The sequence below is a fragment of the Sarcophilus harrisii genome, chromosome 2, assembly GCF_902635505.1.
Source record: "Sarcophilus harrisii chromosome 2, mSarHar1.11, whole genome shotgun sequence".
NCBI lineage: Eukaryota > Metazoa > Chordata > Mammalia > Dasyuromorphia > Dasyuridae > Sarcophilus > Sarcophilus harrisii.
In genome coordinates, this window is record NC_045427.1 from 39229513 (window position 1) to 39252462 (window position 22950).

General features: G+C 41.7%; 1 protein-coding gene across 1 annotated transcript in view; it reads right to left on the reverse strand.

Moving 5' to 3' along the window:
- The window catches only part of GLG1 (golgi glycoprotein 1), a 145321-nt gene that overhangs the window by 11697 nt on the left and 110674 nt on the right, over positions 1-22950 (reverse strand). The window contains exons 10-19 of the mRNA XM_031949991.1: positions 16434-16535; positions 14218-14371; positions 13285-13422; positions 10635-10721; positions 9048-9110; positions 8456-8569; positions 7793-7881; positions 6893-7010; positions 6267-6359; positions 5780-5917 (exon numbers count right to left, since the gene is read on the reverse strand). Of these exons, the coding sequence (XP_031805851.1) occupies positions 5780-5917; positions 6267-6359; positions 6893-7010; positions 7793-7881; positions 8456-8569; positions 9048-9110; positions 10635-10721; positions 13285-13422; positions 14218-14371; positions 16434-16535 (1096 nt within the window). The remainder of the gene's footprint in view (positions 1-5779; positions 5918-6266; positions 6360-6892; positions 7011-7792; positions 7882-8455; positions 8570-9047; positions 9111-10634; positions 10722-13284; positions 13423-14217; positions 14372-16433; positions 16536-22950) is intronic.

Consider the following 22950-nt stretch of genomic DNA (forward strand, 5'->3'; position numbering starts at 1 on the left):
AATTTGCGTTATGTAAAACACAGGGCTGCTGGGAGAAAAGTGCTCCTTCGTAAATTGCAAAGCATTATAGAATTGTGAGCAATCACTATTTCCTAGTTACCTTTGAGCTTTATTAGAGGTTTCACTGGCTATTTCTGTATGGAATGGTTCAAGGGAGAGCAGGCTACAGCTTTCCCAGAGGAAAAGCCAAAACTTGTTCTCTGTATCTAGAGCACAAAGATGCAGCTCTCCTTTTGTTTTCTATTGTAATTACCATTAATCTGTTATTTGTGTTATTTCCAGCCTCGCTAGTATTGGATTCAAATCTCTGCTCCCAATGATTTTATAATCATATAAAGCCTGCATTTTGTCTTACCAGGCGGCTCACTTACAAGCTTTATATGCACAATGTTTTATAAAATAAATTTTTTAAAATCAATTTTTTTTTTCAGATCCAAATTCTCTCCCCAACACTGTTCCACTGAGGCAGCATGAAAACAAAATCCATTACAAACATGTATTATTAAGCAAAATTAATGCCTACTGTGATAGTGTTTAACAAAACAAAATACAGCCCTTTCCTGCTCCCTGTAATACCCAACTCCATCCCTCAATATGCCTTCTGAGATCATTATAGCTCTCTCATGAAGGAGGCAGCACATTACACCACAAGTTCCCTGATACTGTGACTGGTCATTTTCTTATTCCCAAATCTTTTATGGTTATTTCTATAATAATGCTGTTATTACTCACTTCATTCTGTATCAGTTCAAACAAGTCTCCCCAGGGTTTTCTAAAAACATCCCTTTCATTATTTCTTGTAGAATAATAGGATTCCATCACATTCATCCAGCATAGCCTTTTCAGCCATTTCCCAAAAGAGGGGCATCCCCTCAGTTTCCAGTTCTTTCTTACCACAGAAAGTGCTGTTATAAATGTTTTTATCCATGTCAATCATTTTCTTCTAGGAGGCACAGACCTAGTAGTGGTGCTTCTGGGTCAAAGACATGCAGGACTTAATAGGTTTAGGGACATCTTTTCAAATTGTTTTCCAGAACAGCTGGTCAAGTTAGCACTCCTCCAGTGGTGCATTATTATATACACGTTTGCTTTTTAACATCTGGATTAACAAATTCTTTGGTCATTTTGCATTTTTGTCAATTGTGCCAATTTAATGGATATGAATGATCCCTTGGAATTGTCTTAAATGTGCATTTCTTTAATTGTTTGTGATTTAGAACATTTTTTCGTATGGCTACTAATCTGACTTCTTTAACCCCCAGCAGGAATGTGGAAAAAACTATGGCTTCACTGGAAATATTTGTACCAAAGAATAAAGGAATTGCTACTAAAGTTGAATTTTTCTGAACTGTGCAACATTGTCAGCAAAAAGTTTCTGAGCAAACATTCTACTTATAAATTACATATAAATATATGTGTGTATATATATTCACCTACTACTGAACTGATACATTATATACACTATAAAAGCCCCACAAAAATAGACATAAAAAAGGGATGAGAGAAAGATGAAACAAAGTATTAATCTGTTTATTAATGGTACAAAGAACTGCTTTCTTTACATGTGTTAGATGACATATGGAATATGCCCTGCTCCTAAGGTGGGGGTATAGAGAGGGAAGGTTATGATGACCTCCCTGATTGACTACTCTCTGCTTACGGGAGATAGGGAAGGGGAAGGAAGAAGAAAAGTGGGGACCAACTTGCTTTGCTTCCACTAGCACAGAGCCAGATCAAGCTCCACTTCCTTCCTCCCCAGCCCAGATCACTGTTCTAGGGAGATGGAAGCCATCTTACCCAGTCCTACAGTGAAGGTGCCACAGGAGGTTACAAAACATAGTGAGGCTGTCTCTGCATGTTCTTATTTTTCTTCAGCCATGTTTTCCACATATTCCTTGTGATTCACTAATGAACTCTAACTGGCTATGATAAAGGATGTGCTCACAAAAGTCAGAGATTATGTCAAGTTCTAGAAGAGCACGAAGTCCCTTCCTGCTGTTTTCATTCTCTAGTTCTCTAGTACCTAAAGGGGAAGTTAAGGAGAATACACATTTATTTAGCATTTGCTGTGTGCCATGCACCATGGTAGGTTTCCTCTGAACTTTATCTCATTTGATCCTTGCCTGTGAGCTAAGTGCTAATGTTAGACTCCATTGTGAAGAGCAGGAAATTGAGGCAAAGGTAAACTGACTGACTTGCCCAGGCCCGAGGCCAAATTCAAATTTGGGTCTTTCTGACTCCAGATCCAGCTCTTTCTGCTAAACACCAGTTGGCTCTGAAAGCTTTTTAATTTATTGTATATGGAATACAAATTAATTAATTTAACTCCTATACTTTAAACAGAAAATCTTTGTCCAAGGACCAATATATGGATATATTGTTAGAAGAGATGAATTACACCATTCTTGATCTTTTGTTGTAAATAAAATGAGAAGAAATAAGGAAGTTGTTATCAAATGGGCAGACAACTTGTGGGCACCAACAGAGAGGCTCAAGATTTGGAGGAGCAGGTTTTATCACACACTGGAAGGTGATGTGAAACCTAACAGGATATTGATCATTGCATATTGTGATTATAAATGGTAATTTTCACAAAAGACTGCCATGGAAATAATTGCAGCTCATGCACCAAGCTAAATTGCTATTGATGACATGGAAGAGAAATTCCATGAAGAGTCTGATAAAACTTCAAATAAAATCAACAGATACTTAACATTGGGAAACTTAATTGCAGGAGTAGGGAAAAATCAAGATGGGGAGAAATATAAGAGAAAACATGGCTCAGAGAAAAAGAACAGGAGACCAAAAACTTGTAAAAAAAAAAAAAAAGCCTCAGGCTTCCATACCAGGAATGATAGCTGACAGAAACAGTGAGCAACAAATAATATCATAAAGAAATAAACAGGAAAAGACTTGCTAGTGATGTGGGAGTGATCTGAGTCAGATCACTGACTCATCAGTAATTAAGATGAGAATTACTTGTTTAAAAGGTAGGGGGGAAGGGGAGAAGAGAAGGAAAGCAAGAATAAAGAGAAAGTGATGTATTATCCAACTGAAACATAATCCTGAATTATTAAGACAAAGACTAAAATTAAAAAATGAACAACAGAAACAACACAGTCACTGATTATAATAATAATTTCATCTGGAAATATAACAAATAAACTAATTGCCACAAGGAGAATAAAAAGCCTGGAAATAGCCCCTTGGTCAGGAAACATCTGATTCACTTGCCAAATAAAGATGTGACTGTAAAAAGAAGTACACAGTAAAAACAAAACAAAAACAAAAACAAAACAGTTTAAGAAAGGCTTAGTAAGCTATATGAATAAACAAAGTCATTGTATGGGCATGTAAGGATGAAAATGGAAAAGATTTTTAAAAATTACTTTACCCAACTATCTTTTCCTTCAAGAATAGGGGAAACTGCCACTGATAGACTGTGAATGTTACAGATGTACTTATAAGAGAGGGTTTAAAAGAAAATGAGAAGAGAAAAGTAGAAGCCCCAATTGTAGATGGCTTTTCCAAGGAGTTTAGGGAGAAGTAAGTGTCGTTGAGTAAGAATGGATGATTCAAGTATAGGTTTTTTAAGGATAGGTATAAGGATAATTTTGATACTTAGGAGTCATTAACATCCATTTCCTAGTGATCTTTAAAATTTCAACCTGTTGGGCTCTATGATATGACATTACTGGTCAAACAACAGTGTTGGAGGACCTCTAAAAAGACTAAAATTATAGTGACAGGGTCTTATGCCCTGTGGAGTCTTGCTTAAGTGGACCGCAGTTGATGGCCTTTGGTTGGTGATAACCTACAAAGGCCTGATGACAAAAGTGCTAATTAGCCAACTGTGAGATTTCCCTGCTTCTGTCTCCTATTTTTGGTACTCCTTCAATGGCCATGAAAGCAATTTTTCCTGACAGAGGGGTCCCTGATCATGAGGAAAGTCTTGGATCCAATTAATTATGGACCACTGGATTCCCTAATAAATTGATTGATTATACTCAGATCTGTCTCAGTGACTTTTGTTCTGGCTTACATAAGCAAGAGAAAGAGACTAAAGATAAGAGAGTGACAGTGAGAGTAATCTACTGTAGAAACTGGGATGCAGAAAGTGTGTCATGACAAGGAGAGGGACTACACCTTCACTTGAAGTCACTGTGAAGGGTTGGAGGAGATTTTTGAATGATGTGAGATGGAGAGAAGTAGAGAAAAAAGTCTGAGAGAATGAGTTCAATTTTTTTCTGCTATGATTTAATAACAAAACAATAATAACAACTAGCATTTTACAGAAAGTTGTATGTTTTGTAAAGGCTAGTCTGTGTGATGTCATCTGACTGAGGACTCAGAAGAAATGTGATGGCAAGGTGGAGAAGACAAGGTTTGGAACAGCAAAAGTGGAGTGTGAGACACGCAATCAATAAGGGAGGAATAACACGCTCCCTTCCTGAAATGAGGGCCTAAAGCAGTAAGATTTTGTTTATACTCCTTCCCCCCACCCATCCTCTCCACCAGCCCTGTTCTTTCCAGCGGTCTGTGATAGGAGAGAAGCAGGTGAGTAATCATGGGCTGGCCCTTAACTGGAATCATCAGGCCAGGGGGGAAAAGGGGATCAAAGGTGTGAGACAGAGAAGAGCTAAGTTGGCTCACAAAGAGGCTGAAATAGGGAAGGGAGAAAAGTGTAAAAACTCTCAGCTTAGATGCCGATTCTATCATGTGCGACATACAATCTTTGAGAGTCATCCATCATTAACTCAAGGGCATCCTTGATGACAATATTAGTAGCAAACAAGCATGATTTCCTAAGTGCTGTTTGACAATGGACCAAATCACTTAATGAAAGAGGTAGAGGGCTTAATATTACATTGTGCTTATTGTATGATTATTAAGAAACTCATCAGAACAAAACAGTATTTTAAAGCTTCTTTCACTATAAGGTATCTCCCGTGCATGCAGCGTTCTTAATTCAAGAATCCCCGGAAGCTTTAACAGTAGGAATGACCCTACCCAGTGACCCTTGGATGATAAAAATCAGTTGAGGCCTGACAGAGAGATATGTGCTTGTCCAAGAAATCTGTCACTGAAAAAAGGAGCTTTGCCTCGGATGAGAAGGACCTCCACCTACTGACCAGTTGGCAGATGCCAGTGGGCTGGTTCCATCAAGCTCCAGAACACCGAACAGGTCTGTGATTGTTCAGAGTTTGGCCTGCACACCCACAAAGGCAAGTTCAAGTAGCCAGATTGGACCAGGTCTCCGGCAGAACTTGGCCATCAGTGGGCATGAATGAAACAGGTAACAAGATGGGGGGGTTAAGGGCATGGAGCCAAGAACCGAGTAGGAGGAAGAGGGTGGGCCAGATGACTTTGGGGATGCTGCAAAGTCATCTTTTCACTACTAGTCTTGTCAGCGTGTACAGCAGTAAGACAGAGTACAATGTACTAAAGAAGTAAGAATGAGCACCAGAGGGTAATGGAGAAGAACATGGTGAATGGGGAACAGGCTGCAACATACAGCCATAAGCAATTCTGAAAAAGAGCTGGAGTGAAAGATAGCATGAGGAAGATGGTATAGAGAAGATGGCCTGGTCACATGGCATGAGCCAGAAAAGACAGGTGGGCAGCCCGAACATGTCCTTGTGGTGGGACCACAAAGGGGTCTCCTGGGGGTAGCTGGGGGACAGGAGGAGCACACAGATGGGCTGCAACATACTCTAGCAGAAAGAGCTCCTGAATCAACATGAGTACAAATCTGGAAGCTTGGGACACGGCCTCTTACCTTGATCATTTGTTTACAAACTCTCATGAGCGTGTAGTCCAGTTCTGGGTCCATCATTTCTGTCTCCTGCAACTTAAAGACCTTCTGGTGGCAGCGAGGACTAAGCTGCTTTTTGTTCTCCTTCAGACACTCAATGATCTGGGAGGAGAGACAAAGTCAGCATGAGACAGCCCTATGGCCTGATGTTTCCCCAACGTGTGTTTCCAGCTAGTTGTAGATGGCACAAGTCAGGATGTGTTCGTATTCTGACCCAGTGCACACCCTCCTGTGACAGGGGTTAGCGTCAGGAAAAGGAAGCCACGAGGATAAGTGGATAAAAACAATCCAATGACTTTCATGGCTCAGACTGGCTTAGGCCAGCTTAAAGTTGGCCCCTGACTGGCAAACTCATCACCCTGCGGTGAGGAGGACTGCCGGGAGGGCGACAAACTCCAGCTTCCTCCTGAGCTTTTCTCCCCGCTCCCCAGAAGGTCCCCACAAGGTTTACCTGGGCATTGCCAAAGGGCACGGTCTGACAGTAGTTCTTGATGTCACTTCTGCAGGCCTCGTATAACTCGGGCTCCAGGCGGATATCCTCTGTCTGCACCAACAAAGGAACCATGGAAGAGAAGGCGTGAGCTGAGAAGTTGCACCGTCCCAGACTCACGTGTGGCAGGCTTTCAGCGAGGACCCAAAGCTCTCCCACAAAAGCCAAAGGCGAGGGAGCAGCCCCCGTGGCTGCCACATGCTGGCTGGGCGGTCCTAGGGAAGCACTTCACACTCTGCTCTCTGGAATGGGAAGGCTGCCTTGTGTGCCCTGCTCCCAGGGTCTCGCCATGCAGGGTTCCGAGGTGCTGGGGAGCTATTCTAGGGTCAACATGGGACTCACACCATTGTTCCTGACAAGACTGAAGGATGGCAAAAGTGGATGAGGTGGCTTTTCTCCATGTTAGCAGGGAGATTGGAACCTGGGGGAAGGGTCTCTGTTGCTATGCAGAGCTTCTATATAAAGCTACAGGACCCCGGGCCCCGCTCAAATCTTCCCACAAGCAATAAAAAAGGGTGGCTCTATGCTGCAGTGACAGGGACCCCAGGGAAGCAGGACAAGGCCCTGCGGGCTGCCCAGAGCATTACCATTTCCAGCTCCTCAACACGTAGCTGTCTGCGGCACTTCAGGGACACCCTCTGCTCCTTGGCGTCCTGCAGCGTGTCATTGCGCACAGTGGTACTCAGGCAGATGACCACGTCTACCCTGCCAACCAGAGGAGAGGGCCTGAGCCTCCCGCCCCCCTTCTCCTCCCCCCCCCCTCCCCCGCCAATGACAACCCAGTCCCTCAGGCATCTCTGCAGAGCTCTCTTCCTTCCAGAGTAAAGAGTCTGGGGGAAGCTTTTCAGAAGCCTGTGTGGGAGGCCTGACACTGAAACCCATTTTATTAGATCAGACTCTCTGGGATGAGTAGCACTAAGTCTGATTCTTGTCTTTGAGTCACTACAAATCAGTTCCTGGAAGACAAGGAAACCCCTGGCCCTGTTTCCCAACTTAGCAAACCAAGGGCTCAGCATTTCCATTCCCTGCTAGCAGTAGCCCAAGGATGTAGGAGTCCCTGTTTGTTTCTTCACTGTCGCTTTCTTCAAGAATGACATGATGGGGGAGTGTTGGGGGGATCCCCAGTTGGGCAGCACCCCAACCCACCAGTCAGCCTTTGCTCTGCCGCACACATTCTATGTTACTAGCCTGGGCACCAGACCCCCACACTTCTGTCCCCAAAGACTGTAGCTGCTCCCAGCCTGGGGAACCGCCAGTGGAGGATGGACATGGCCATCTTACACAAGGGAAGAGGTGGGGGGCAGCTACAAGCCAAAAGGCTTTGCCTCCATGACAGCCTCAATGGATTCCTCTCCTGATTAGGTCAAGGTCCTAAATCAATCTTCTCAGGTTAAAGAGGCTAGGGGAGGAATTCAGGGCTGCTTCTCTAGTACTCAGTGACTCAAGGAGGATTACACTTTCTACTTAAGGCAGGGGAACCTACGTACTTTTTTTTGATGTTGGGGCAAAGTTTCAAGACATCTTCCTTGCAAGCCATTTTAAATTTGTAGGAGAATCGAAAGTCCTTCATCTGGACCTGAAATGTTAAGAGACAAACTTTTGTCTTTGGAGTCCTAGCTCCTAGCAAAAGCAGATCCTTTTCATAAATGCTTATTAACTGAAGGACCTTACACACTTACACTTACACACATATACACACACAGAGATCTGAACATTCACATCCATACCAGGAAAGCTAATCACTCTAATCAAATCTTAATCCTTAAACTAATAGTTTTTGAGATTATTTTCCCCCAATACAAATAGAAAAAAAATATATAGTTACTAAAATAGAATGAAGACTGGAAATCTTAGCTTTCCCACTGCAGATTTGCTCTGACTTTATATAAGAGCAGTAGATGATTGATGAGCAAACCCCTCAAACTGCTGCACCATTGTCCTTTGTTAGAGGCAGGGCTCCTTAAACTTTGTCTACTTGCGACCCCTTTTTGCCTCAGAAATGTTTCCACGATCCCGTGGGACATAGGTATACAAATCAAACATTTATTGATAACAAACCATAATTGCACAACCCCCACATTCAGTTGTGAGCTCCCATATGGGGGCACAAGGCACATTTTAAGAAGTTGGGCCATGCTAGACATACTCACCAGCTGGAAGTGGGTGACGCCAATTGCACATTTCTCATTCATTTCCTTCTGGTGCTTGTTTTGGATCAGACATTCCATCAGATCTCCAGAGTCGATCTGATTATCTGCCACATCCTGAAGGAAGGCAAAACTCACTGAACCTCCAATTGAAAAACAACCCCCCCTTAGCTCAAAGATGAATAAGGGTTTGATTTTGTAAACAAAATTAATACCAGTCCAAAAATAAATGAAAAGAAAAAGTCAATTTACATAATGTGTTTCTTATAAAACATGAATGTATGTTACTGTTCTTGCTCTGCTAGGACATAAGCAATCTTTGCTGATTTTAAACCACATCTAATCCATGTTATTTATGAGTATGTTTCAGTCATGATTCATACATGATCAACTAGGGCATAAGCCACATGTTGCTTAAGTTTTCCCCATAACGTTAGTATCTCTTTGAAGAGTTATTCTTTCTTTCTAATTTACTAAAGTTTCTTTTCCTTTTGAGATTAACAGATTTTTTTTTTTTTTTTGGGGGGGGGAGGAGAAATAGGTACCCAGTATATAAGTATCAAATTTAATTTTTCAATTCTCAAAGGTCACTTACATGGCAGAAATTCTGAATGATAGGCTCACAGGCTCTCATCAACAAAGCTTCAATCTGAATGTCCTGTAGGAGACAAGATTACAATTTGAGTTTAGAAATGGCTACAGTTGCTATCTATACCCAGAGAAAGAACTGACTTCTTTTTTTTAAACTTTTTTTTTTTTTTGGGCGGGGAAGGGGAGAAAAAGGAGGTAAGAGATCCCTTTTCTTTTTCAAGGTGATCTTTACGGAAATGTTCTACATAATTTCACTCATGCCTTTTTAGTGGGTAGGGGTGGGGAGAAAAGGAGAGAATCTGGAACTCAAAGTTTTAAAGTTTTTAAAATTTTTAAAAACTTTGTAAACAAACGTAAAAAAATATGTCTTACTTATAACTGGAAAAATTAAAAATACATATCTCTATACAGAAACAAAATGGCTAAGGAAGGTGGGGTTTGCTACATTTTTAAAGGTTAGTATTTGTTGGGGAAGTTATCTTTTTGAGTTTCAGTCGCTATTTGCAAATTAAATCTGGATGACTTCCTGTTGGCACAAGAAAGTTAGGATGTTCTCTACCCCATCCAAAACAATATGGACCATTGGCAAAAACCTGTAAGTCAAGAGCACCCATATTCCCCATATATACCACTCTGCTCGTACCCAATATAAGACTAGGCAGATTTTAGAGATTTGGGGGGAGGGAAGAATGTGGCTCTCATGTTCTTGGAGACAAACATTGTTCTACAGGGCCTTAACTTCTCTGCCTACATGAAACTGCAGGGCGAGAAAATAAGGTAAAGAGGAAGAGAGAAACTTTTAATATCATTATTTGGAAAGTTTTGGGGGAAGATTTAAAAAAATTAAGTGGCTGAGAAACATACTGAAAAATAATAACTGAGCAGTGACACTTGCCCAAATCATAAGCCAGAGGGCTGTCACTTAAATGTCCACATCCACAAATAAAATGACAAATGATCAAGTTTTTGGAGAATAGGCATGGTTGTAAATGATGGCCTTAATCACATGAATCACTACAAAGTCCCACTCCCGAGGGAGGAATTCTACATGTCACTGACTGCAACTAGAGTTGTTAAGTGAAGGCATTCCAATCTACCTGGCTGCCCTTCATTTAAAAGGTTCTTTCCTCAGGTTGCTTTGCGAGAGTCTGAAGACAGAATGGGCAGATGTCTTACAGAGTGAGGATAAGGGACTGTGACCCTATTTAAAATATGTTCCTAAACCTTTTGCTGAAAAGAAGGTAGATAAACTGCTGCTCCAGAAATATAAGGTCAGGTTGAATCATAAGGAAAGCAAAGCGGTAGATTCTATTGAATGAAGAAGATTTAGTCAAAGAGCTAATACGAGGAGGGTCATTCAAGAGATTAGAAGGTTACAGATGTGAATGGCACAGGAGAAGTGAAGACTCCAAAGAAGGAAGTTAAGAAAGGCTGGGCAAGGGGGGAGAGGGGAAAAGGGCTCTCTATGTCCTGTTATTAGACAAAAAGAAAATATAATGCCCTCAAAGGGAAAAATAGGTCAGAACCAGCAGGTCTTTAAGGAAAAGGCCCTTGGCAAAAACATTTTCCTTCTAAGTTGTAAATGGCTTACCTCTGACTCTAATTCTGTGAGGTTGCCCACTATATCTCTGCATTCCACAACTAAGTCATCAAGATGATCCTGGAGGCATTCAAGCTCCTACAATTAAAACAAACAAAACAAAATCTGTGTCATTATGTAGTTACTTCCATGATCAATTCCCTGGGTTACTAAGTGTCTGTTTCCTAGTGAAAGATTCCTGATCTGTATTTCTTCAACAAGAGGAATCCACTGTAAATGACACTAAGATTTTATTTGATCCACAGATAAACTTAAAGGACAATTACCTGATGCAAGTGATCACAGTCAAAAAAGTTTTTAAAGTCTCAGGGCAAAATACACACACAAAACTCTAAGGGGACAATTCAGTTAGGGGCCGCAGAGGACTCAATGCTACACTTTGATGCAAAGTCTTTAACCCTATTCTGAGGTTTCACTTGGAGCTTCCATATGTTACATGTCCAAAATTCTGTATTGAAAACGAATTTAAGACAAACTCACTAATACTTTCTTCAGGAAAAGATATTGGTTACTAAGATTAAAGTAACAATTTTTAGCTTTCTATGGATCTGTACAAATTAGGGGAAAAGGTTAGGTAAAGTTCTTAGGGCTGGAATACAAATGAATCCTTGTGGATGACAGCCACTAAAACAGCTCATTTGGAAAGATGTCTAAGTATAAAAAAAGACATAGAGGAGAATGAGGATTTTCAAATTGATCTTAAGCTTATTTCAAAGGGACCACTTGAAGAATTAAAGAATTAAATGGAAGAGTCCTCTGTATTCTGAACTGAAGTTAAGATAGGGTCTGGACAACTGTCTGAGAGGCACACCAGTCTCTTGCTGGGAATCAGAGGACCCCCTGATATGAGGAGCCAAGTCCCAGCACCACCCATGACTATTTTACTGCTGCTAGTACAATAAAGGTGATGACTAATTCTGCCTAAGCAGGGAAGGATCGTTGGAGATAAGTGTACTTTTGGAGACTTTATAAACTGGATTTGGGCTGCTCCTGAATAAAAGTATATTTTTTTTCCCTCTTCAGGTGAATTAAATAATTAGTACCTTCCTAAAACAGTGCCATGGCAATAGCTACTTTCCTATTAAATGGTTTTTGCTAAAGCCAAGATGAGGGAGAGGATTCCAGGCCCAAAGAACAATCAATGATAATGACTGGAAGCTATGGACTATGGAACAAGATGGAACTATCGTGTTCAAGGAGGAGCCAAGAGGCTGGAAGTCATCAGACTGAAAAGCACGTGGAGGCAGGGGAGAGACAGAGGTGGAGAGAGAGAGAGAAAGGGAGAGCCAGAAGAGGGGGTGTCCTGAGAGAGTCCCCAAAGAAAGGAGGGTGATCAACAGTCAGAGGCCACAGAGCCTCCAGAGAAAGAGGATGGAGAAAAGACCACAGGACTCCCCTTATTATGCTGCAATCAGCCCTGTAGAAGGAAAGACTGGAGGGCAAGGACCTCTTCACTCCTAGAAAGCCACTGGCTTTCACACGGTATCCACATCCTGTTAGTGATTCCCCGATTACTGGTTTCTGACCTTGGTAGCTTAAATATCACCAGGGGTCTCTTACTTATACTTGAGGCCATCTCACCCCTCCTGAGACCTTCCCAGCCTGAATTTTCTCTCCTGCGTTTCTGGAGCAGAGCCCTCCTCTGGGGGCTAGTGGTCCTCAGTCTCTGGCTGGTTCATCATCCTGATCCCAATCCCTACCAGCAGGTCTGCCCCAAAGCTCTCTCTTATGAGTGATTTCAAGGGTTCTCACGAATTTAATGATCCTTTCTCCATATGTGATTTACAAAACTGTATATTCAGCCCTATCGAGTCCTGCCAGTGCCCTACCTCTGATTTATTTCAAATGAAATGACACTAGTCACAGAATCTCAAATACAACATGTCCAACTGAGAACTCATTCTCTCTCTCTTAACCCTGCTCCTAACTTCTTCACATTTCCTTTCTGGCACCCAGGCTCACAAGCTGGCTCTTGTCTCCTTCAACCTTACACTCAATAGTTAAGGCTAGTCAATTCTGCCCTGACATGAGGTCTTATCTTTGTGCCCTCCTCTCCAGGCATTCACCACCACATCAGGCACTTCAAGTTCTCGCCTTCATCTAGACAAGGAGACACTTTTCACCGGTCTCTTTGCCTCTCATCTACCTGTCCTTTCTCTTAATTTCTCCTCTAAACAAGTGCCAAGTGTTAATACTAAACCAGAATTCTGTGACTTTCTACCCTGCTGCCTCAATGAGAAGATACACACTCTTTTGTAGACCATTTAAAGGCACCAACTCATTTTTTGTTATTTCCCTCTCAGGCACTCTTATCTACATGCAGTTTCTTCTATAGGACATGACATTCCATGTCTCAATGTCTTAGGCCAGACTGTCCCATCTATCTCTCTGTCTTCTCTTTTTCAGTCCCCAGCTCCCTCTGGGGCTCAGCCACCCAGCCATTTCCAAGAGGAAGCCTTTCCTGAGAACTCACCACGTGTCAGGATTAATAATCTAACCTTCAAGCTTCCAATAAAAATGACTACAAGTAGAATGTTAAGCTCCCTAAGGTTAAGAAACAGTTAGTAGATGTCTTAGCATTCCCTGCATCAAGCACACAAGAGGTGCTTAACTGTAGAAAAGAAGGGCTTTGGTTCCCCACCTGGCCCATCTCAGTTTTTTCACTGCACCACTTGCCCAGGTCGATAAGGCACTTGTCCTGGAGAGCAGGGTCCAGCTTCACGTCCATGGCCCGCTGGTGCAAGATCCTCTGGACTTCAGCTCGGCATTCTCGAGACAGCTACATAGGAAGATGTGACAAGACAGACTTTAAGGAGGCCACAGAGTAAGGCCTTCTAGTGTCAGCTGGAAGAAAGGGCTTTCTTATCTAGCTCCAAACTTATAAGGGTTTGATTTATTTGCAGAAATGAAAAATATAGACCCCGATTCTATATCCTGTGCCCTCCGGCAAGTTCAAGAGGGGTATATTTGTGAATAAGGAAGTCACGGAATTTAATCTCTGCCTCCTGAACCTAAATAATGAACTGAAACAACCATGCTGGACCCCCGAGATCCTGGAGGGTTTCCTCCAGAGTTGTGTGGTATCCTGCAAAGGGGCCAGAGAGATGGCACAATGGAGAGAGTGCCGGGCCTAGAGTCAGACAGCCTCATCTCCATGCCAACCACTCCTGTATCTTTGACAGGCAACTTCTAAGGAGGTCACGGGGAGTCGGACAAGTGAACAAGCCCCAGTGAGGCACTAACAGATGGCATGCTCCGGCTCAGGGAGTCAAGAGCGAGCCATGGAGAGCAGCCTGCAAAGCTACCCCAGAGGGGTCCGCTCCACTGCGAGGAGAACCTGTGTGACTCATATCACACCAGATCAAAGCCTGGGGGGAGGAAGACTGGTTGGCAATCTCACTGAAGACCTGCCATATTCTCATTGTGAAGCAATAACTGAATACAAGTATTTGTCTGAGAGGGAATTTTTTGGCTGGAGACATACATGGACACTTTTTCCCAGCGCTAATTACAACAATATGGAGACTATCAATCCCAGCATTTCAGAAATGGAAGAGAAGCCCTGGCTGCATACTCTCCGGCCCTGCTCCTCGGTGCGGTAGGCGTGTCTATACAAGCAGGAGAACACGGCCCCTGGGGGCATCAGCTCACTGGTCTCGTTCCAGCCGTGGGTATGACAGAGGCGAGAGGCGTCTCCTTGGCACTTGCGGTAAAGAACAGGATCCAGTCTATAAAGAAGAGAGTAAAAAAACAGGGACTTTGACACACTTTAGTTTACATAGGACTTTTATTTCACTCAATGACAAGCAGCTCCCTCTGGGAAGAGTGCCAGGCAATCTGAAAGCATAAAAATGCTCCCTTCTTAGGAACCTGTGTTACCCACTTTAAAGTCTGATTTTCCCTGAGAAAAATGCTGGGTAGGGAGTATCAACTCTATAATAGGAAAGAAAACTTGGACCTCACCTAAAAGATTAATTCATGGTAATAACAGTGCTTAGCAAACTCAGAATTCATGTTGATCTACCAGACTCACAACTGGATAGCCAACATGTCTTTAACAACTCTGTGGAGCATATGATGAAAAAATGCTATCCATTCCCAGAGAAAGAACTGACAGTATCTGAATACAGATCGAAGTACACTTCAAAAAAACCCTTTTTCTCAATTTTTTTTGGCTTCTCTCTGTTTTCAATATGGAAATATTTTACATGATTGTCATATATAATCTGCATCAAACTGCTTTCCTTCTTATTAAGGGAAGTAGGGAGGGAGAAAAGGAAAGAATTTAGAACTCAAAATTTTATTTTATTTTTTTTTAATAGCTTTTTATTTACAAGTTATATGCATGGGTAATTTTACAGCACTGACAATTGCCAAACCTTTTGTGGAACTCAAAATTTTAAAAAGAAATGTTAAAAATTGTATTTACATGTAATCAGGGAAAAATAAAATATTAATTTTATATATATATATATATATATATATATATATATTTCACCTTTTTGTTTGTTTGGTAGTTTTCTTTCTTATGTTTTTTTTTTCTTTTGGTCTGATTTTTTTTACACAGCATGATAAATGTGGAAATGTGCTTAAAAGGATAGCACATATTTAACCAATATCAAGGTGCTTGCTGTTTTGAGAGGGGGGGATATAGGAAGAGAGAAAAATTTGTAATACAAAGTCTTACCGAAGTCAATGTTGAAAATTATCTTTACACATGATTTTGGAAGAATAAAATAATGAGAAAAAATTTTAAAAAGATGTTAGCACAATATTTTTGGACATACTAGAGGCCATAAGGAAAAGACAAATCTCTGACACAGTCCCATTCTATGTTCATTATCTCATCCCCTTCCTGGTAAATCTCTCTTCTTCCTCCCACTTGGCTAGGAATTTTTTATTTTGATTGTTAAAAAGCCTTATTTTTAAGTTACCAATTATGTATATATCAATACCAGAAAACATATCTATATCACATTTTGAGTTTGGTAATAAAGAAAAAGTTGGGGAAATAATTTAACTGTGCACTTATCCAAGAATCATGGGAAGCTTAATTCTGTTCTAACTATATAATCAACACTTTAGGAGTTATGATTAAAATACAGAAGAGAACAGAGAAAAATTTACCAGGTAGCTTCAGAATTCCACAATTTTTATGAATGTACAGTGATAAAATAGGAAAACTAAAGACAGACTAAATTATGAAATACTTTATTTTCATGAACATGTCTTTTTAGCCATCTTTGGACAGTGTGGGTAAGATCTCTATAGTATAATATTAGCTAACTTCAAAGAATTAAGAACAAAAATACATGACATTTTCTACCCATTCATCACCTGTTGGTCTGGGAGTAAGGAATAAACTGAATTGATAAGATAGTCTTCAATGCCAGCAATCAATCTGGGTAGTTGGATAAAAGGGGAATCAAGTTCTTATTTTTGATGGTTAAGAAATTCATAATAAAGGATGATTTTAATTACTTTGAATAAAGAAATTTCTAAAATTCGCATCTACTATATCAATAAAACAAGCAAACAAAAAACCCAAATCCTAATTTGCTTTCATAATTCAAAACTGTGATTTGCTTTCTTCTCAGGCTCCAGTGATGCAGGCTTTTGAGCTCTTAGAAATTAGTACTATCTGGTGCCAGCTCAGTAGTGGCCTAGCTGCCCCCAAGACACTATACTAAAAGCAATAAAGGATCAAAAAGAAACTCCAACTCTTTCCCACCGACAATGTTATGAGATGAGGAGAGGCCAGGAGCTTGGGCTAGGGCAGGAGAAACTTACTTCCAGTCTCGAGAGATAAAATACTGTAGCTCCAGCAGCCTGTGTTCGCAGTCCTCGACCATCTTCTCCGTGTAGAGATGCTCCATCAGGCAAGAGAGGATCCTGCCGGCGGGGAGGGAGAAAGGGCACCAGCAGAGTTAGATTACACTGTGTTGTTCTCACAATGAGAATGCAATTCAGAAACCCACACAGAGTCTGTGCTCTGTCATGGGGAGCTGTGGAAGTAGGGCACTCCCAAAGGAGACTCCAACCACTTCACAGAAACTCTCTTGCAACCTGGAGCCTTTTGAGAGGCTTCCATAGCTGGGCCCTATCTGACCGAGGTTGGACACAGGTCCTCCTGACTCTGAGTATGCTGTCTGCCCACTACGACACCCACCTGAGAGAAACTCCCTGTCTGCAAGAAGCCCTTCCATTTTACTGGGTGATACACCATGTCGACAGAGCAAAGATTTAGCACTCCCTTATCTGGGAGTGGACGGAACAGGCATTTGGTGATTTGTCCTTGGCCCCTAGGTAAGACATGACAAAGGACTTGAACCCAGTTCCTCGGACAACCACTGAACGGCGACGTTACCAACAACTAACAGGATGAGTGAGGCAAGGAGGACATGGCGCCTTGAGAGAACCTTGAGAGGAGGCAAGGGTTTCAGGAGGGACTCCAATGTATGTGGGTGGGACGGAGTGAAGGAGGGCAGCACACAGGCAGACTGGGGAGGTTTTTAAACACCAGTCAAGACTTTATGAGCTATTCTTGAGGCAAAGGGTTTGAAGATAAAAGTGACATGCTTACTTATGCCTTTGTTTTAGGAAGATTACTTTGGAAGTCATGTGGAAGATGGATCAAAGATGGGAATGTGGAAGTAGGGTGATCATTTAAGAGGTTAGTGCAGTAGTTGGGCAGAAAGTGATAAGGACCTGAAATAGTGATGGTATTGGAAGAGGGAGAAAGTGACACAGAGAAGAATTAATGAAACTTGGCAATGGACTGGATATAAAATGTGATGAAGGACCAAGGAATCCGGAGCAACTGGGAGATTGCGAGGTTGGTAATATCCTCAAAAGAGAGAAATCTGGAGGTTTTATTGGACATATTGAGCATAAACTGATGATGGGTGACATCTAGATAGAAATACAGAATGAGGGTTAAGGAAAGAAAAAAGTCTAGATAGACAGATTTGAGAGCTAACAGCTTAGAAGTGACTGAATTCATGAGAGTAGATATGATCACCAAATAAATGTATGGAAGGGACCCAAGACAAAGTCCGAGGGTTACCTATGTTTAGGGAATGAGAAGTGAACAATGATAAAGCAAAGGACAATAGCAATTAACACATATAGGAGAAAATGCGGAAGAATATGACAAAAATTAAAGACAGATATGGCTAGAAAGAAAAAAAAAGGAATGGTATTAGAGGCTGCAAAAACTGAAGAATCAAGGAATGAAAAAAGAACAGTGGATTTAAAAGTAATAAGGAGTTTTTAGTAGAATGGGAAGGTGAAAATAAATCAATAACAAGAGGAAAAACATGTATGACTTTCACTGTGAAAGCAATGTATGACGGAAGCGTGAAGGGATAGGCAGGGCCAACTGAAGGTTTTAAATGGATGTGAGAAGCTCAGGCATATTTGTAGGATGGCAGAATTAAGTCAGCAGAAAGAGTGAAAATGAGAGAAAATGATTAGAAGGCATCAAAGTCCTCAAGGAAACAGGGAGAGATGAAGACAAGAGTAACTGGAAGATTGAAAAGGGGAAGAAAGGGCCTCCTTTGCTCCAGAGACTGGATCAGAAGAAAAGATGAAAAAGATGTAGAAGGGTTCAGTGGTACAGAGTAGGGGAAATAAGGGAGTTCACAAACTACTCAGACTTTCTGTGTAGCCCTGAAAAAACAATTTGGTTGTTTGCAGGACAATTAGGAATTTACTTTCTCAAGAGAAGATTTCCTTTGCCTTTTGTTACTCTAGCTCCTTTCATTATGCAAACACATGTATAATTAGCTCCAACAGTTATGTGATACTATAATAACCTGAAGTTGAAGGGCTTTCAATTTTGTTTATGGATAAGGATTCTGCCTCCTTAACCAGATTACTATGTCTTAAAATATTGTGAACACTAAATATTTTTCCCTCACCCTGACTCTGACAATTTCTACTCATACAGAAGCGCACAATACATCATTGTCTATGACTGATTCCCTGGTTGAAAATAAGCTGGAAATATGTATAATATAACCAATCAACAAAAGAGGTCAGTAAAATGCAGTCAGAGCATATGACTATATCCTATGAGCCTCTTTCCTTCATTTCCTTGATTATTCAGTGGCCTAATTCAGGTTTATTTATGATCACTTAAAAATCATGGAAGGAGGCAAAATACCTTGTCACACCTGTCCCAAGTGCAAAACTGGATTCACATTCAGGTTGTCCGATTTCAGTCTGGAATCTCCAAAGCTGGATCTGAGCTAATGCCAGTGAGCCTAACACTTTCAATGGTCAGCCCTAAACCTGCCAACCAGCCCTCTGGGATGGAAATCTTCCCTCAAAATTCCTCTCCTCTCCCCTCCCCCTCCTACTCTGGGAAGAATACCCAATCAACTATCTCGTGATTCCCTCACCACTGCTGTGTCATTCAACGCCTGAGATCACCATCTCCTCTATTATATTCCCCTACTGGAATGTAAGCTCCTTGAAGCAACAACTATCTCACTTTTGTATTTGTGTCCCCAGGATTTAGTACAGTGCTTTCTCATTCATTTCTTCATACCACTATACTGTTCCATGATACCAATGGGCAACATCATACTAGTGATCAGATATGACCTAGCTCTTCTATATACAGTAGGACAATAGATGACAAGCTGGGAGGGGCAAAAGTATCATTTAATCTAATCTTTTCATTTTATAGATGAGGAAGATGAAATTGAGAGTTTAGTAATTTACCCACAGACACTAAGAAGCACAGTTGGGATTCAATCCCAAGTCCCCAGACTTCAATTTCATAAATTACATAAATTAAACTGGACCAAAGTGTTCAGATCTTATTTCCAAAACTAGTTTTTAGCAAATGTTGATCCACAATTCAGTGACATATTTCAAAATTTCCTCTTCCCCAAACCATTCAAGTGATTTAGAATTCCAGTTTTTTAATTTCTTTAAAATCTTACAGCCTATTTTTCTATTAAGCCTTACCTATACAGAGAATTACAGAATTTGAGAGATGGAAAGGAAGCAAAGAAATCCTGTTCAACTCATAAACAAAAGACCTTTTGATTGTATCAAACAGAAAGTGGTCATTCTGTGTGAAGAGCTCCAGAAGGATAACTCACTATTCAAAGCATTCCATTCCACTGATTCTGTTCTCAGTGGTAGGAAGCTCTTAGTCTCTCTGTAAACACCCTCCCCCCCAAACCCATCTCTCTAGGATAAATGCAACCAGTCTGATTCCTCCCTCACATATGACAGATGCCCTTTAAATACTAAAAGACAACTATTATGTTCCTCCCTACTTTGGTCTTCTCATCTCTAAGATACCCAGGCCCAGCTGCTTCTACTGACCCTAAGATGCCACGGGCATAAGGCCCTTCTGAACACCTGATCCCCAGGACTGACACAATCCCCAAGAGGATCCCATCCCCTCCTGACTCCTGAACGTTGCTGCCCTTCCCAGAGCAGCGCACAATGGCACCAGCTTTCTCAGCTAATGGGGTACAGCTTGCATTCACCTCCATCCACAAGAGTACCACTTCCTGAATCGAAAACTGCAGTTTCTCTAGTCAGAACCTAAGATTCCATCTCTTCCCTGACCCATCTCCTATGAACTCTAAATTCTCTGCCCCTCAGAGTTTTTTCAGACAATTCGCCTGGCTTTGACATAGCCATCCACTTTGCCCACCCCTCAGTCCAGAAGCTGAATGCTTGATGGTCCCTTGCTCTCGAATCTCTTGTTCCACTATTGCTCACGGAGTGACAAGTCAAGCCTACACTCCCTACAATCAGCCCCTCCACTCTTGCACCTCACTACAAACAGCCCCTCTACTCCTCACAACCTGCTGAAAAGAGCTTGAGAGAATCTCCCCAATGAGCTGACTGAGTCATCTCCCCTGGAGCCTCTCTGACCCCAGCAAGAACATCCCTGGCCCCCTCTGCTAGCCGATTCCCTAATCCCATGGTGTCAAATTCAAGTAGTGACCACTAAATGATACCTAAGGAGTCCCATGGGACACATAGAGACTCAATTTAAAAATGTAATGTTACCTGTTCCATTGTTTTCTTATTTTGTAAAATATTTAACAATATTTCACTTCACTGGGGAGCACTGTGGACTACGCATGTTCTATAAGCTATGTGCCTGATACCCCTGCCCTAACCTACTTTCCACCACAGAAATTTTAAAACCTTTTCTTTTTTTCTGAAATCTCCTATAATCTCTTCCTCCTTCCCCTCCAGATGAGGACCTTGCATCATACTATACTGAAAAACAGAGATCAATAGCTCTGAGTTCTCTTTTCTTCAACTCAAAATCCCCTAAGATCACCCCATAATTTCACCTATTTTATTCCAATCTTTGTAGATGCCTGTTCTTGTCTCCACAGGTAGCCACCTAGATTCCATTTCTTCTCATTTTCACCAGAAAACTTCATCTCCTCTTTCCCTCTCCTACTGGTTTCTTCCCTGCTGCTTAAAACAACACCAAGATGTCCTCCCATCCTTTAGAAAGAGCAAACCCTGAAGTTTTTACCCTATACTTCTCCCCCTTTCTCAAGGGCCTAGAGAAAACCTTTCTATATTTGTTACCTCTAAGTCCTGCCCTCTCACACCAACTCCTGCCATCTGACTTATGTTCTGACTATTCACCTGAAACAGCTTCCTCCATGACTGCGCTCTCAAGGCCGGATTGGGGGGTTCTTTTTCTTCTCTGAAACCCTGACTCTGCAGGGTGCTTTCCCTCTTTCCAGCTTTGCAGATACTACTTGGTCCAGGCTCTCCCTGTCTTCTCAGTCTTGTGGCTCATGAGGGACCATCATGCAACATCCACGGGGCATGTGCTCAGCACTCTCCAAGTTTCTTTCTACAGTCTCTCACTGACCTAGGAGCTTTTCCTGGGTTCCTAATACTCTATTGTTCATCACAAAATAGGTGGTTACAATATGTTAAAACAACAACAACAACAAAACACCCCATTTTTAATGCTGAAATCATGTCCTTTTCTTCCAGCCTTCCAAGTTTTACAACCACGGCATTATCCATAACTTCTTATTCTCAATCACCAAAAGCTTGCCATTTTTATCCCACAATATCCTGTGCCCATCTGTGCCTTGTTTTGGTGCCCTTTTGGTCAGGACAGTGAGTCCATCAAGAGACAGCCTATGAGGGCAATAGCAAGAAATAACATCACAAAGGGAAACCTGGATGGCACATACAAAATGTTGCAAAATGGAGCATAATTATAAACCTTATCCTATATTAATCAAAAATCACAGCTTGATGATATGTGGTATTGGGAAGGCAGTCAGACTCTGCTCTCAGTGCCTTAAATGCTTGTAATTCTGAGATAACATAGACATGGTAACTTTTTTTTCACCAACAATTCTGAGATGATTTGGTTATGTTAATGAACTGATCCCAAGATAGTACTGATGAGAGTTAGTCTGTCCCCCTTAAAGCCCTCTAATAATGGGATCTCAAACTCCTCCTGCCCTTGCCCACCCTTGCACTCTACTGGGTCCATGCTGAATGCTCCCCATGCCATGCATTCCCTCACTCTGCCTTCCTGAACCAGGCCTTCCACATGTTCCCATGCCACCTGCCCCTGCACTCCCTTTTGTCCCTTGTCTCACACCTCATGAAAGTGTGACTGTGCCCCTCTCCTGCTGCTGTACAAGTTTTCCCGGCACGTAACCAATGAACCAAGTATTTGGGCCTTCATCTCACAATTTTATGACTTAATTACCAATTCACTGTCCTTTTCACTGGACCTTTCAGACTTGGTTTAAGGAAGACACTGACTCAACAGTTCTGATGGCAGCTCAAGCTCTAAATCAATCCTTTCCCCACTCCTAGCCTGATGACTATTTGACCCACATGCTCATAACCTCTCAATTAGGTGACTGAGAAACACTCCTGACCAAAGTTCCTCAGATCTGGCCCACCCTCCAAGTATCTCTCCCATCCTCAAGAGAATTACAAAGGGACCCATTACTTTCCCTCATTCAATAGGTGGCTTCCTATTGCCTCTAAAATAAAATACTCCTTTTAAAGACTTTAAAGCTTTTAATCCCTTCACAACTTGGCCTTAATGTAACTTTTCAGTCTTTACTATAATTCACCTTTTGGCTTACTGACAGACTGCTCTCCTCTGGAAGGGATTCCTTGCCCATCTCCTCACAAAATCCCCTATTTCCTCTGAGACTCACTTCAAACACCACTGACTACAGCGAGCCTCCAGTGACTCCTCCATGCTCCTTGGGTTCTCCCTTGTCTAGTCTGTCTTGTAGCTGTTCTATACATCCTTCTATAT